General features: G+C 45.0%; 1 protein-coding gene across 2 annotated transcripts in view; it reads left to right on the top strand.

The window, feature by feature from the left end:
• The window catches only part of NOTCH3 (notch receptor 3), a 152,617-nt gene that overhangs the window by 104,340 nt on the left and 31,095 nt on the right, over positions 1 to 17,182 (top strand). For both annotated transcript variants that reach the window (XM_068274581.1, XM_068274582.1), the window contains exons 7-13: positions 582 to 737; positions 1,829 to 2,014; positions 2,111 to 2,224; positions 3,976 to 4,089; positions 4,528 to 4,761; positions 6,919 to 7,029; positions 16,659 to 16,851. In XM_068274581.1, coding sequence (XP_068130682.1) covers positions 582 to 737; positions 1,829 to 2,014; positions 2,111 to 2,224; positions 3,976 to 4,089; positions 4,528 to 4,761; positions 6,919 to 7,029; positions 16,659 to 16,851 — 1,108 coding nt within the window. The remainder of the gene's footprint in view (positions 1 to 581; positions 738 to 1,828; positions 2,015 to 2,110; positions 2,225 to 3,975; positions 4,090 to 4,527; positions 4,762 to 6,918; positions 7,030 to 16,658; positions 16,852 to 17,182) is intronic.

Consider the following 17,182-nt stretch of genomic DNA (forward strand, 5'->3'; position numbering starts at 1 on the left):
CTGAACATCAGCAGGATAGCCAGGAAACTGGTATTGTTTAAAATGAAATAAATATGACAGCCTCCATATCCTTCTCACTTCAGTTGTCCTTTAAGGTGTACCTGAGGAGAAACAATTGGAAAAAGTATACTTACCTCTATAATATATAAGCTATGCAGACACCTACTCTCTCCTCCTGCCCCCTTCCCATCTTGCAGCTGTAGCCCCAGTTCATTGTTCCAGCTGGACCAATTAGAACCTGGCACATGTGCTGTTCTCTCCACATGCTTTTTGGAAATTACCTCATCTTCTGATCTTACGTTCAAGGGAAAGGTGTTAAAGCTGCTGTAGACACCAAAGGGTTATCTCTGCCTCTGCCAAATGTTTACACTAGAGAGACACAGCATGTTCAGGCAGTTTTGGACAAAGCAGGTTTTCACAGTAAAAGGTTAATTTCACTAACAAGGAGCAACAGCTGTGCAAACATAAAATCCTACTTGTCAGAGGAGCCTCTCCACCGCTTTCCAGTTTTCAGGTTAAGTTTAAGTCCGTTAATTGTGATGACTTGATTTAAAATATTCTTTGCATCTCCTCTTTTCCAGGTCTTCTTTGTCATTTGGAGGATGCCTGTGTCAGCAATCCATGCCACAAGGATGCCATGTGCGACACCAACCCAGTGAATGGGCGAGCAATCTGCACATGTCCACCTGGCTTCACTGGAGGTGCCTGCGACCAGGATGTGGATGAGTGTTCAATAGGTAATGTGCTCCACCCACCTTTCCTCCTAGTGACCCTGCTGAGACGGGGATTGGCCTTCATAAGCTGTGCATGAATGTGGCTTAAATGATATACATTGCAGTCAAGCATTAAAACTACTTACCGTAATATTGTGTAAGACCCGCCCCCCAGTAAGGACCTCTGGGTAATTCCATCAAACAAGGCTACATTCTTCTTCTATATAAGTTGTGAGGTGCCCTTTTCTTTATATGTTGTGAGCTGTTTGTATTTCATGTACATGATCTGCAACAATCTTTAGGTAGGTGGGCATGTGCCCCAATATTTTAAAAGGAAAAGTGATTAATCAAACCAGTACTCCTTTTTACATTGCTCTGTGGTCCAGTCATGCCTGGTCTGCCCATGATGCCAAGCGAGGCGACTTCCTCAGGCAGCAGAAGTCTGGGGCAGCAACAGGAAGTGAAGAGTGCCTTGCCAACCTATACTGGGGGCAACTATACTTGGCTAACCTATACTGGGGGCATCTGTACCTAGCTACCAATATGGATGCACCTATACCTGGCTACCTACTTATGCGGAGTGTTTTTTGGGGGGCTCACCACAGCTATAACATGCAGTGTAAATTTTCGGGTGCTGTGCGATCATTTAAATTTGGGGGCGGAGGGGCACATCCTCACAAGTTTGCCTCTGGCAGCAAGAAGTCTAAAACCGGCCCTGGGTCCAGTTGTTCCACTCAAATTCTCATTGTAGGAACTTTCACCAGGGACAGAGGTCAACAATGGTGGTCTGACCGGTCTGTGGCGTCATAGCCCCATGTGCAGTAAACTGCAGGACACTGCTAGCATTTGCTCTCTCCACTCATCCGGTTACACTCGCATTTGTTCTCCAGTTGTCCTCCTTTGGATGCTCTTGGTAGGCACTAACCACTTCATGAAGGGAGCACTCCAGGGGACTTGTAGTTTTTGGAAATGCTCTAGGATATGATGTGTGCCAGAGTTGGCATACATCTTGAGTAAAAACCAAACCGCTTTTCTCTGTTATAACTACTGGGGCTTTTTCACTTCTCAAATCACAGAATCCATCATTGTATTAATTAGTTGCTCCTTCTATGCAGGTGCCAACCCCTGTGAACACTTTGGCCGCTGTGTGAACACTCAGGGATCCTTCCAGTGCCAGTGTGGTCGTGGTTACACTGGCCCTCGATGTGAAACAGATGTTAATGAGTGCTTGTCAACTCCCTGCCAGAACGATGCCACCTGCCTGGACCGAATAGGAGAGTTCACCTGTATCTGCATGGCAGGTGAGTTGCTCTATGCTAAAAAAGTATGGTGCCTCTCTCTATGACTGCATCTGTCATCCTAATGTTCTGTATTGTTTTGCTTTCTCCCCGTCCCAGGCTTCACTGGTACATTCTGTGAGCTGAACATAAATGAGTGTGAGAGCAGTCCTTGTGTTAATGGAGGAGTCTGTAAGGACATGGTGAATGGATTTACCTGCAGCTGTCCCGCTGGTAAGCAATGGACTCATGTATGGTGATAAGTCTGTAAATAGTTGCATATTACCTATTGTTACCCAGTTCCCCATAGATGTAGTACTGATGTGATTAAATCTTAGGATTCTTTGCAGTGAGGCTTTAAAGAGAAACTCGGTCCAAGAATTGAACTTTATCCCAACCAGTAGCTGATACCCCCTTTCACATGAGAAATCTATTCCTTTTCACAAACAGACCATCAGGGGGCCGCTGTATGACTGATATTGTTGTGAAACCCCTCCTACAAGAAACTCTGAGTAACGTGGTACTTCTGGCAGTTTCCTGTCTGTGAACCTTGTTGCATTGTGGGAAATAGCTGTTTACAGCTGTTTCCAACTGCCAAAAAAGCAAGCAGCAGCTATATCCCCTCCCAACAGTAAAAATGTCACCATGTAATACATGTCAGAATGTAAATCAGGGAAAGGAAAGATTTTATAACAGGAAAACACTGACTAAATCATTTATACATAATTATTGTAAAAATGAAGCATTTTTTTTATTCCATTATTTTCACTGGAGTTCCTCTTTAAGGTGGCCAAATATATCTACACTTAACAGCCAATCGACCATCCGATTCAATAATTATCAAATCTGATAAAAATCTGTGCCGCCAAGAACATGTACGATCGAAGAGGTGACCAATTTTCATGCTAAAATTGTTTGCATATATCGGTCGGTCATGCTGCAAGATGTTGGGCCACCGTGGTTGATCCGGTGCATGGCGATAACGGTGATCGATATCGGGACAAGTGACAAACACGATGATACCCCCCCATGCTTCTACCTCAGTGTATAAATGTCCAAATAGTCCAAATAAAAACTTTTAGTTAATTTTAATTCCATATAAGGCACCCATACGTTAGTTGTGTTTGCCAGCCCTGATTGTTAGAGAAGTTACAGGAAGGCAGATTATGTCTGGCTGTGCCCCCACTCAGTCATCATCATGAGTGACACATGAAGTACAGGAATAGCTGCAGCTGGATGATATATGCAGGATCCTCCCCTATGGTCTAGACCTGTTCATCTCTCATTAATCCCCAAATATAGCTAATGCCCTCACTTTTCCTTGCCTAAGGTAACAGGTTTGCTATAAAAGGCGATGAGAAAATATAGCTAGCATTGATCTAACATACTTGTGTCTGCTTTTCAGCGGCTCTAACATTGAGGTGTTGCTGAAAAGCAGACAGAAGTGTGCTAGTGAGCTCGGGCCCTTTTTTTGTTATTTATTGTAAGTATAAAGTGCCAACATAATATACAGCACTGGACAATAAGTAGGGATACATACGATGTTAAACAGACAGAGGTAGCCTATGGTTATACAACATAGCACAAGGTTATACACGCAAACGGTATAAGATACATGATCATGCAATTTCACAATACAGGGGGTGAGAGGCGCCCAATATATGTGGATGACTAGGAAATGATAATAAGAGAAATGAGGAAAGGTTCGCTTATCCTCACATGAAGGTCTGGTTTGTATAAGAGGGAAAAAAATTACTGCACAAAAAGACAATGCGTTTCGTGGGCTACAATCCCACTTCCTCAGGTCAATAACATGCCTGAGGAAGTAATAATTTACACCTAAAGAGGAGGGACATAATAGGTAGGGCAGCGGAATAGGTGCTTGACTAGGAGGGATAAGCTGCGGTTTTGAGATCTAATGTGACTGTACTCCTCATGAGGAGATAAAGTTGGGGTGCCTGATGCTTTAATAATGTATCCTTCAGGTTTCACGGGCACCATGTGCCAGATTGACATCGATGAGTGTGCCAGCACTCCCTGCAAGAACGGAGCCAAGTGTGTGGATAGACCCAATGGCTACGAGTGTCGCTGTGCAGAGGGTGAGTTCTTCGCTCCAGGTTATCTGGCTGAGGGTAACCTTGCTCCTTGGGTCTGTCTCTGATGCTGTTTCCTGTTCTTTCTCACGCTCTCTGGATGTCTCTTTATATATTCAGGGCGGTAAGTCTTGTCTGTAGATTTCCACCTGTTCCATCTGCCTGCAGCTCGCTTCCTCCCTCTGGCCTAGCTGGTGCAGTGTGCTGTGCTTCATGCTCCCTCATCTTCTGCTTTGCCAGGCCAGAGTTCCTTGGCGGCCATACTTGGCTTGTAGCGCCATGCTTGGCCTTCAGCTCCTTCATGCCTTGTCTCCAACTCCTGGCTCATGCAAAGCCATCCTGTGCTGTTCTGCGCCTCCTTGTTGGCATGTTCTGCTTATTTCTGCTTTCTTCCACCACTTATCTACCTTCTTTCCTCCTTTCACATTCTCACATCTCTTGCAGGTTTTGAGGGACCTCTCTGTGAACGTAATATAGATGAATGCTCGCCAGACCCTTGTCACCATGGTAAATGCCGTGATGGCATCGCTAGCTTCACTTGCACATGTGACCCTGGCTATACTGGCTATCGATGTGAGAACCAGATAAATGAGTGCCACAGTAACCCCTGTCTGCATGGAGGAAAGTGTATTGACCTGGTCAACAAATACCTGTGCTACTGCCAGCCAGGAACTTCAGGTGAGACCCAGATTTGGTTTTTATATTCTGCACTGTGCATTATGGAGAGTGATATGTTCTATTGCCTGTGGAGAACAAACCAGCCAGATGTATGTTCAGAAGTCCAATTGTGCCAGATCTGGCATAGATTACTATTGTCTGAGTATCCACTAGTAACTTCTGCTGAGGAATTTAGCAATTAGTCATGTGTATTTATTTTTTTCCCTTAACAAAAAAGGAGTTGCATTTTAAAGAGGACCTGTTATTAATTTTTAAAGAGAACCCGAGGTGTGTTTAAAAAATGTTATCTGCATACAGAGGCTGGATCTGCCTATACAGCCCAGCCTCTGTTGCTATCCCAAACCCCACTAAGGTCCCCCTGCACTCTGCAATCTCTCATAAATCACAGCTGTGCTGTGAGGCTGTGTTTACATCTGTAGTGTCAGTCTCAGCTGCTCTACCGCCTCCTGCATAGCTCCGGTCCCTGCCCCCGTCCCTTCCCTCCAATCAGCAGGGAGGGAAGGGATGCAGGCGGGGACTGGAGTTCTGCAGGAGGCGGGGAGAGCAGCAGACTGACACTATAGAGATAAACACAGCCAGCTCTGACAAGCTGTTTGTCAGCAGCATGGCTGTGATTTATGAGGGGGACCTTTGGGGGGTTTGGGATAGCAACAGAGGCTGGGCTGTATAGGCAGATCCAGCCTCTGTATGCAGATAAGATTCTTCAAACCCACCTCGGGTTCTCTTTAAAGGTGGGTATACATCTTTGAAACTAAAGGTGGGTATACATCAGGCGACTTGGCGGATGATCGACCATTCAATTCAATAGTTATTGAATCGAATGACTGCCGACAAGAGAATGCCTGCTCAACGATACGGCCAATTTCAGACATGCTGTAATATGTAGGGCCTTGATCTGGTGCGTGGCTGTAACGGTGTGTGATATTGGGACGAGCGACGCAACCACCGGCACTGTCCCCCCTACTAATGTAAAATGTTCCTGCCCGCTGCAGTATACTTTACCAGTCCATGTCCGCCGCTGGCTACGTCTTTATACACGCGCCCCCACGTGGTTGCCAGGGTAATGTGAAGGCTTGTGTGACGTTACACACATGCCCACGTATACGCCGGCAACCACGTGGGGCACTTGTATAAAGACGGACACGCCCTTCTGATGTTGGCATCATCACTTCAAGGTTTCCTTTTCACATCATAGCCTGGCCTCTGAGCTAATGCAGAGCACAAGCATCTCCAATGGGAACAGGGACGATGTTAATGGTTGAGTCTATAGTCTGCTTTCCATGTGGCCATGGGGACCTTCAGAGGCTCTGCAGATCTTTAAAGGGACTCCGAGCAGTGCAGAAACTATGGAAAGATGCATATCATTTTAAAGCTCTCTTTCTCCTCTTTCCAATGATATACAAACTGCCGCCCTACGCCTTTTAGTTTTTGCTATTTTCGCGATTGAAATTGCAGCGGCCACGATTTCAATCGCGAAAATAGAGAAAACTAAAAGGCGTAGGGTGACTATTTAGGTGTCGCCAGAAAGAGGAGAAAGAGAGCTTTAAAATGATATCCATCTTTCCATAGTTACTTGTATTACACAGGACGACACTTTCCCCAGTGTCAGCAGCTCCATTCAGCAGAATGGAGCTGCTGACTTTAGGGAAAAGTTGCCCTGTGCAATACAATGTAACTGGAAAGATGGATATCATTTTAAAGCTCTCTTTCTCCTTTTTCTGGCGACACCTAAATCGTTGCCCTACACCTTTTAGTTTTCTCTATTTTCAAGATTGAAATCGTGGCCGCTGCAATTTCAATCGCGAAAATAGCGAAAACTAAAAGGCGTAGGGCAGCGGTTTGTATATCATTGGAAAGAGGAGAAAGAGAGCATAGTTTCTGCACTGCTCGGAGTCCCTTTAAATATGGCCACAGGCAGGTGCTGGTTAGATAATAATATGGCTTCTTAATATCTAGCTTCACCACCGGATATGCAGGGCCTCTCGCTCTAACAGACAGTCAGCTGGAATTTTTGAACAGAAAATAAAGTTGGCAGTTGATTTTCCTGTTACCACAGGTGTGCAGTCGGGGACCAAACTGCAGAATCTGGCCAGCAGACCATATGAAGAGAATAACAGAGTAAATGCCATGTTGCTAATTTCCTGTCCTGTATCTCAGGTACCCACTGCGAGTACAATTTTGATGACTGTGCCAGTAATCCTTGTGACTATGGAGAATGTAAGGATGGAATCAACAAGTATGAATGTGTCTGCAAGCCAGGATTTACAGGTATCTAATCGAACTGATATATTTGTTTTCAAGTAATTCTCTAGAGCTGAGATATTTTGTAGTATATATGGTACAACCATTCATATTGATCCCTGCCTCCAGATGGATCTTAACAGCTAATTGTCCTTAACAACACTTCTATATGCACGCACTATAGTGCAGGGGTTGGCTAACTTTCACTTGTGCGTTAGAATGGGTTTATAAAAGGAACCTGAAGCAAGAGTATGTGGAGGCTGTCATATTTATTTTCTTTTAAGCATTAACTGTTGCCTGGCTATCCTGCTGATCCTCTGCCTCTAATACTTTTAGCCATAGAGCCTGAATAAGCATGCAGCAGATCAGCTGTTTCTGACATTATTGTCAGATCTAACAAGTTAAAGGGATACTGTAGGGGGGTCGGGGGAAAATGAGTTGAACTTACCCAGGGCTTCTAATGGTCCCCCGCAGACATCCTGTGCCCGCGCAGCTGTTCACTGATGCTCCGGCCCCGCCTCCGGTTCACTTCTGGAATTTCAGACTTTAAAGTCTGAAAACCACTGTGCCTGCGTTGCCGTGTCCTCGCTCCTGCTGATGTCACCAGGAGCGTACTGCACAGGCCCAGGATGGTCTGTGCCTGCGCAGTACGCTCCTGGTGAGGTCAGCAGATGCGAGGACACGGCAACGCAGGCGCAGTGGTTTTTCAGACTTTAAAGTCTGAAATTCCAGAGGTGAACCAGAGGCGGGGCCAGAGCATCAGTGACTGGCTGCGCGGGCACAGGACTTCTGCGGGGGACCATTAGAAGCCCCGGGTATGTTCAACTCATTTTCCCCCGACCCCCTACAGTATCCCTTTAAGCTGCATGCTTGTTTTTGGTGTGATTTAGGCACTGTTGCAGCCAAATAGATTAGCAGGGCTGCCAGGCAACTAGTATTGTATACAAGGAAACAAATATGGCAGCAACCATATACTTCTTGCTTCATGTTCCCTTTACAGATGAGAGAGACCAGGCCAAGAGCAGGTGGATGGAGTGTAGCCAGATGTACCCCCATTATTAGGTAGATTACACTCCCTGCGTGCCCCCAGTATTAGATAGGTCGTCCCCGCCCAGTATAGATAACTAAATTTGCCCCTATTAGGTAGGGTCGTGCTTTCTGGTATAGATAGCCAGATGTGCACCCATTATATTAGGTAGGTTTCCCCTCACCATCTCCCAACCCATCCATCAAGTGGAGTATAGATAGCCAGAAGTAACCCCAGTATTAGGTAGGCTTGAAAAAGACAAAAAAGAAACCAAGAGCCCAATATGGTGTAGTATTTCAAACAGAGGCGCTTGGCCATGTTCTAGACCTAATACTGTGTTCTCCAAACCTATTGCCTGATGAAGTGGCTAGTGACCCGTGAAACGCGTTGCATACTTGGAGCTTCTTAAAGGGAAGGTCCAAGCAAAAAAAAAAAAAAAATGAGTTTAACTTACCTGGGGCTTCTACCAGCCCCATGTAGCCATCCTGTGCCCTCATAGTCACTCACTGCTGCTCCAGTCCCCCGCTGGCAGCTTTCTGACCTCGGAGGTCAGGGCCGCATTGCGTACATTTTTACGCATTCCCGCTAGTGCAGGAACATTAACATATACATTTTTACGCGTTAGTGGTGCAACGCATACATTTTTGTTCCTGCACTAGCTGGAATGCGTAAAAATGTATGCAATGCGGCCCTGACCTCCGAGGTCAGAAAGCTGCCAGCGGGGGACTGGAGCAGCAGTGAGTGACTACGAGGGCACAGGATGGCTGCATGGGGCTGGTAGAAGCCCCAGGTAAGTGAAACTCATTTTTTTTTTTTGCTTGGACCTTCCCTTTAATAAATGTTACTGTAATGTATAGTAACTTCTCATTGTCCGGTTCTTGTCCACCCTAGGCAAGTGAGTCCACCAACTTCCCCCTTTTAAACAAATGTTAATTATTTTATTCTTGTTTGGCGCCTCTGTTATACCTGTCTTGCAATTGACCCAGTATTAGGTAGGTCATCCCTCCAGCCCCGTCCCCTCCAGGATAGATGGCTAGATGTTCCCCCAAAATTAGTCCCCCCCCCTCACCACCCAACCCTATCGCCAAGAAGTATAGATAGCCATATGTGCCCCCAGTTTTGGGTAGAACATCCCCCCCAGCACTCCCCTCCCACCAGCCCTGCCCCCACAGTATAGGCAGATATGTCCCCTGTATTGGGTAATGCCCCCACCCAGTATAGTCAGATGAGCATCTGCCCCACTTTTGCACCTGATTTGCTCCACCTTGGCTCTCTCTGGTTTTGATAAATCTACCCCATCCTCCAGTGAGAACTGACTCTGGTTACTGCCTGGTGACACACAGCGCTTATGTAGAGCAGTAGGAAAGGGCTGTTAAATTTAACCTTGCCTACTCCAGTGATGACTTTCACAGGCAGTGTCTATATTGTTCAGCAGTGGCTGAACTGCTGAGGGCATCAGCAGAAAGTGACAGCTGGAGAATGAAAGTTTGAATCAGATTCACTATTGAAAGCAATACAGATGGTGCTCATAAAAGGTGCTTCCAGTGAATGAAGTTCGGAAAGCTCTGTAGAGGACTGTTGCTTGACCTGATCTATTGTGGTCAGATCCGGTGACAGGCATATATCTACAGGCATTTCCCATCCTATAGAGGCAGCTCACGGGAATAGTCATCACGTGTATTTATTTGTTCTTTAGGCCTGTTGCTATTGTATTGCACAACCTGCTGTCCTCTAGTGTCATCTAGTGTCTGTGCCGTTCTTACTGTTGGTGTATATACTGTATATCTGATTTTATAGGGAATCTGAAATGAAAATAAAGTTCTGATGTAATGATTTGTATGTGTAGTACAGCTAAGAAATGGAACATTAGTAGCACAGATCTGAATCTCGTATCGTTTCCAGCACAGGAAGAGTTAAGAAGTTAAGAACTTCAGTTTTATCTATGCAAAAGAGCTTCTCTTATCTCCCCCACCAAGCTTGGTCGGCTACAGTGCTGTTTTCTGAAGCACTTATCTCAACCTGTCTCTCATGTTTCTTGTTTGTAAAGGGACACTTAAGTCAAACAATAAAATTATTGTAACTTACCTGGGTCTTTTTGCAGCCCCTTAGAGTCCTCCGGTGCCCACGATGCTGTCCAAGTCCCTCCAGCCAGCAGCGGTGACCCAAACCAAGTTGGCCTGTCGCGGGCTACTGTGCATGTGTGGCCTCGAGCCGCGTGCACTCTGATCGCGCTCTCCTGGCCGGGAGCACTCTACGCATGCGCAGTAGCGAGGTCCACTAACTGCGCATGTGCAAACGCTCCCAGCCAGTAGAAGCACGATGAGGAGGCACGTGGCAGGCCAGCGTAGCAGGGGTCGCCGCTGCTGGCCAGAGGAACTTGGAGCGGCGTCGTGGGCACAAGAAGACTTCAGGGGGCTGCTAGAAGCCCAAGGTAAGTTGAAATCATTTTTTAAATTTCCTTCAAATCAAGCTTTGTTTCCACTCTGTGTCTCTCTCTCTGTCCCCCAACTCTTTGTGCACCTTTTGTGTCTCTCTCTGTGTCCCCTTTTGTGTCTCTCTGTGCTCCCTTTGTCTGTGTCCCCACTGTGTGTCTTTTTGTGCCCTCTTTATCTCTCTCTGTGCCCCCTCTGTGTCTCTCTCTGTGCCCCCTTGTGTCTTTGTGCACCTTTTGTCTCCCTGTGCCCTCTCTGTGTCTCTGTGCCCAGTGCTCTCCACTTCCATTCTCTCTTATATACCTGGACAGCTATCATCTTTTTTTTGATAACCTAGCCTTCACCCCTGCCTCCCAGGTTGCTTCCTGCCTTTGGTTCTGTGGTGACCAGTGGCCTCATCTCCGACATATAAAACATACACTTCCTGAATTGGCAAGGTTGGGTACTGAACTGGTAATGCTGGAAAAGGGGAAAATACTGGCTACAGCATATACAGCTAAATACCTATGTCAAATCACTACCTACACTAACCCAAGTTCATGGATGATTCACTTCTTATTAGGACTTGTGCTCTGGAACCCGGAGACCTGACCATACTCTTTCTTTAATATATCAGATCTTAATTGACCTCTCGGGGGATCCCTTTGAAACTAATGTTCTAAGTGGGAAATTGATCTCAATAGACAGATTACAGAACAAGAGTGGTCAAAGTCTCTGATCCTTACCCACAAGTCCTCTTTATCCAACCAAGCTCAGGAATGGAATTACAAGCTCATTACCAGGTGGTTCCGTACTCCCCTCTAGGTACATAACTGGTTCCCCAATGTGTCTAATCTATGTTGGCTATGCGGTCAATGTATTGGGGACTACCTCCATATCTGATATGTGTAGATCTCCAGCCATTATGGCAACTTGCTTTCACTTGGTTCAAACACATGTATCTACTGTATGCAAACTGGTGGGTACACCGAAAATGACTCTTCTTTCCATACTACCTAGCTCTATTGCCTCGGCTAAGAAGACTCGCCCCCGCTATTTGCTTACATCTGTTCCTTACTTTGTTGCTAAAAACTGGAAAGGTACGCATGTTCCTTGTCCCCCCAAGCTGATAGATGCGATTAACGAAAATATAAGGATGGAGGAACTGCTCATGTCCGCCCATAACACGACAAATTTATCATCCAGTGGGCGGTCTGGTTGGATTACAGGGACTCTAGGCTCTGTCTAACATGATTATTCTGTGTATTCCTCTTGTGAAAGCATAACCACCTGTAACACCTCAAATTCTGGTTGACATAGCTCTTCTGGTAGGACCCCCTCCCTTCTTTCCTCTTAACCTCCCCCTTCTCTCTCCATTATTTCTCCTTCACCTCTTCTACTTTCCTTCTTTCCTTTTATCTCTCTCTCTTACTTCAGCTTTCTCTTCCTATACCATTGGAAGCCTTCCCTCTGCATAATTATATATACAATAGACTCCTATTTGCTTACCTGTATACTCCCACATTGCTAAATGCCTTGGATTCTTTAAATTAAATGTTTACTTTTCTCTTTTATTCAAAGTAAACAAAAGTAAATATCGAGTACAACTCAAGTAAATTTGATCAATAAAACACATCAATCTTGAGAAGGAACATCATTGTGTCGGTGAATGGTTTACTTATCGTGTTTGGTCAATTCTAGTTGAGCGTTTTTAGGATCGATTTAAGGGAAGGGATGCTAAAGTTTCCCGTTTTGAATACCCTGATGTGTTATTTAAGGTTGATCATACCATTTTACTTTAGTTCTGAAAATTTGATTCAACAGTCATTTCAACTGAGAAATACAGACTAACCAGCAAGCTCATGGTGACCCAGAACTCATTTCCACTGAGAAAATGAATCGATTGTGATCAGTCGGTAGGATATCCTTATGATCTGTTGAAAAACAAAAGTTTGCTTTCTTAAAACAGAAAGAATTTGCGATAAATCAGGTTGGAGTGAGTTCCGAGATGTCTCCCAGTGCATCACTGCTGAATATATGCAAATTAACCACTGTATCCCTTCTGTTAAAAGACTTATGGCCCCTACTCACAAGCTACTTTTGTAGCTTGTCGCTAACACACGGGAGCGTGTGCGCGACAGTTCGGCGACAGCTCGTCGCCAGGTCCCTCCGCATACACACCGCGGAAGAGGGACTAGGGATGCGACGGAAGCTGTCGCCGCCGGAAACTAAGTGCACCGGCTATTATGTTGCTGTCGCTAGTCCGCATACACACGCGGACTAGCGACAGTTGCGGCGAAGTTGCAGCGGCAACTGTCGCCAGGCAATTGACCGCGCCAATCGCCTGGCGACAGCAGCGACGGTTCGGGGCGCGCGCGCGCCATACTCACGGGCGACCTGTCACGGCAACGCACGTGCAACGTGGTTGCGCCGACAATTGTAGCCTGTGAGTATGGGCCACTAGATTCTTAATTTAGGCATCCATCCAGAAAATAAGCTTTTCATGGTGGAATGTTGTGTGTGTCTGTATGGCCAGCTTAAGGAGGACCTGTCAGTTCTGTCCATGCTCTTTTTAAATGCTAGGGAGACCAGAGGGACACTTTGAAGTTGTCTGAAACATTTGAGGAATGCTCAGACTGGTGTAATTTGATTTTACGACCATCTCTACACAATGAGAGGCTTGTAGAAGCAGGGGACTGGTCATCCTCTCTCCAGCTGCAAACAGATGGTGGCACATACATTAACTGCCACACTCGTTTTTAAGTCGTTTGCCTCAATCATAGACTGAAATTATAATGCAGATGGTCTCGTCTTTGAACCTGAAACGTTTTACGTCAATTGCAATTCTGTGTTTGTTGAACTGGTGAAGCACAAGTCAAATTTTTTATGTTAAGCTGGTAATTCTCCAATTAAAAAAAAAAAAAGAATGGAGTGTACAGAAGATGATGATGTTTCACATCCCCTCCCTCTCCCGTTTCAGATCAGGCCTTCCTTGAGCCCCTCGGTCCTCTGCCAGTGTACACTGTACAGGAAGTGCCTGTAATTAGACCAATGAAGCTCTGCCAGTCATTCAGATGGCAGTACAATGAAAGAATGGACTGCGGCTGACACTTTGTCACTACAGAGATGTACTAGAGCCACTGTCTATACTTAGGTGACACAACACAGCCAAATGTGAATAGTACATTTAAGAGGGAGTCAAGCCAAGTCTTGTTTCTGTTAGCATTGGGGATAGTTTTGGACATCAGTGACTTTTCTTTATAGCTGTCTGTGTCTCCTTCCTCACATAGGTCCAAGAGAAACGGAAAAGTGTTAGGCAAAATCTATCCAAAATAAGGAGGGGAAGTCTTGCTTTTTGGCTACTGACCCTAGAACAGGCGTCTCCATAAGATTCTGCCTCATCTCCTTTTTGTCACTAAGCTGTAAAATTTTGGAATTTGGCTTGGTTCTTGCTCCTCCAGTTCCATCAGCCAGACCCAACAGGAGCAAAGACAACCGTAAAGGTGCCTATAAACTCAATATTGCGGGCCGATCGACCTTCCAGTTTTATTGAATTGGAAGAGAATAGGTGCTGCTACATTTCCACTAGATCGATCTTTCGAACCATTTCAGTTGAAGGGATTTGATTGGGAATTCTGGCAAAATCTCAGTCATGAGGGCTAGATCAAGTGCGCAACCGTAACGGCGTACAATATTGCGGCAACTGACAGACTGCACGCTCCCCCAAGTGTAGAAGTGTCCTGTTTCCTTTTCCCACCCCAGTGTTAGTCTTACCTCTCCGCCGGTGCGACTCCTGGCCTCCTCCAGTGTCCACCGTCACCATGAGTGCCTGTTCCGTGTGACACTAGCTTATGTTGTGAGGTCACTATGGGGGGGATGGTACAGTAGGGGGTAGCCCAGCAGGCTGATATCTGTTGGAAATCACTGTGCAGTGTGTGGGCAGGCAATATATCCCTCTGACCAGAGTCGATCAGAGAGGGATCTATCTAATGGCCATACATCGAGTGATGAATTTGACAGAAGATTCTCCAAGCGTTTACTACTCTTTCCAAAGCTAAGGATGTGTCCCGGGTAGACTTCCTGTTTGTCTGTGGAAATGGTGGAGCTGACCTGACTTCTGTACACCAAGGAGCCAGCTGGATCCATTTCTTCTTGTGTTTAGTTTTCCCACACATGCATGGATAGCTTCATCCAGAGGAGCAGATAAGTGAGCAATTGCCAGTTGATTGTAAAAATTTAATTCCAGAAACTTATTTCAGTCAATATAGAATTCGTACTACTATTTAGATTCAAGTGCAAATAAGTTGCAAAGAAAAAAGTTTAAAGAGGCACAAAAACGTCAGTGCTGTAACTATAACACCAAGTTTAACAATTCCTAGAGCATCAGAAAGCTGTATGAACATACAGGGATTGAACTCCTCTGAGAAACAGACCATGTACTCTGTATGGTGCTGTGAAGATGTCAGCGCTTTATAAATACATAATAATATGGTAGGACTTTAGACTATTACTATGGTAGGGATTAGATTGTGAGCTCCTCTGTGAAATGTCAGTGACATGACTATTTACTCTTGTGAAGTGCTATAAAAGAATGTCTGTGCTATATAAATAAATAATAATAATATGGTAGGACATTTGACTATGGTAGGGATTAGATCAGCCTTTCTCAACCTTTCTACCCTGGAGGAACCCTGCAAATAACTTTGGGATCTCAAGGAACCCCTGCAAAAATGTTTTGATCTCCAGGAACCCCTGCATTTATTTTGGAGGAGGCATGGTCTTTTAAAGTATGTGTGGCTGTTTTTCACTACCCCTATTACACTGCCACTCATACTAATCTCCTGACCCCCCAATTTAGTGCTTCTTGTTAAAGTACCACCTATTATAATGTGCTCTGTTATACTTCCCCCACGATAGGGGAAATGCTAAGGAATCCCTGCAGACAGAGCTCTCAAGGAACCCTGGGGTTCCAGGGAATCCTGGTTGAGAAAGCCTGGATTAGATTGTGAGCTTCTCTGAGAAACCGTCATTGACATGCCTGTGTACTTTGTAAAGTGCTGGGAAAGATGTCAGCGCTATATAAATATACAGGTTAATAGTAACGGACTTATCACTAGAATTGGATACAGGAAGTTGTTAGTATACAGAACAATCCTTAACACCAAAGACCATTTGACCGAGGAGTTTTCTGACAAGAACAGTTTATGGATGGTCATAGGTCTCCGTTGCAACTTGATTTTTCTCCAGAAGCAGTAGCAGGCCACCTATGAAATCTCAGGTCTCCTCCTGAAGCAGCTGGGGAGGAGCTGTCTCCACATATAGTCCACCAGGTGCACTGCTGTCATGTGTACACAGCTGATGCTGGCTGACCCTCCCCTGGCTATTTCTGTGTCCCTCCATACTATGTGCTCTTTTCCTGGACTTTACTAAACTATGTTTTCTTAAGTCTATTTCTGTATCCACGGAGGATGATCTATTTTTTTTCCTCTAAGTACAACATATCTCTCTCCGATTTGAGAACCATAAATGGTCAGCAAGTGGCTGAAGGAAGGACCTTTTTAATAGAGAGCAGATGGCGAAGCAGTTTTGGAAAATAAAGAACTTTGCAGGAAATGAAGGGAAAGGCGGTAGTATAAAGGGGTCAGGATCAGAGACTGGCAACAAGAAGTTGTGGGACTAGACATTCCAGCATACCTAATATTAAATCACTGGTTGTCATTATAGAATTACTTGGCACTGCATGCTGGGACATGTAGTTCCATATCAACTAGGGCTACCAGTCCTGTAATCAACCCAAAAATTTCAATAAAGTCTGGGGTATTTGCGTTGAAGCATCTGAGATGATTATACCTAAAGATGGTCATACATCTAGCGATTTTGCTGTACAGTCGACCAATCGACAATTTTATGGAATCAAGAGAGTCGAGTGTTTCCCAGTGTGCTTGATCAAACCAGCAAAAACTAGCCAATATCATGTTGAATCAAAAAATTTTGTTGATCGAGGAGGATGGAAGATTTTGATCCACCACATTAAAGTTGATCGCCCAAAAAAGCTGCTACATTTGATTAGTCAATTTTCAAGATGAATAACATTTGCATCACCTCAGAATTATTAGAATCTCCTTATCCAACTCTGTTGCTCAAGTGTGTATTGTGAGAGTAACTGGAGGAGTAGGAAGTGTGATTTTGTTGATGACTTCTAATGATTTGTCTTACAGGTCCTCTGTGTAATATAGAGGTGTCACCATGTGCCTCCAACCCATGCCGAGCCGGAGGAACGTGTGAGGTGACACAGAATGGCTTCCGATGTGTCTGCCCTGAGGGCGGGGCTCCTCGTGACTCTCTGTGTAACCCCATCCAGCTATGCTCTCCTGGCTGTGTCCACGGAATCTGCCGCAAACTCGGGGATGGGTGAGTACTTTAAGTGTCCATAAAAGGGGATATTCATGGGGTATGGTATTCTTAATGTTATGTTATTCCTAGTTGTTTTTCTTACTCTTCAAACTTAATTTAACTTGACTTATTTTCTAGCCAGAGTCAGAAAGTGCAAGTTAATATTAATAGTGAGACGTTTGAATCAGGATGATACCATTTATTGAATAACTTAAAATAAAAACAGTAAACTTTTGGCTAATAAGCCTTCAAAACTTCTTACTGATGGCTAAGGCCCGGTATACATTAGCGGTGAGCGGAACGAATACTGTACAAACGGACCGTTATGCGAACGGATACAATGCTAAAC

Source organism: Hyperolius riggenbachi, chromosome 3 (genome assembly GCF_040937935.1).
Source record: "Hyperolius riggenbachi isolate aHypRig1 chromosome 3, aHypRig1.pri, whole genome shotgun sequence".
In the NCBI taxonomy this organism is placed as follows: Eukaryota; Metazoa; Chordata; class Amphibia; order Anura; family Hyperoliidae; genus Hyperolius; species Hyperolius riggenbachi.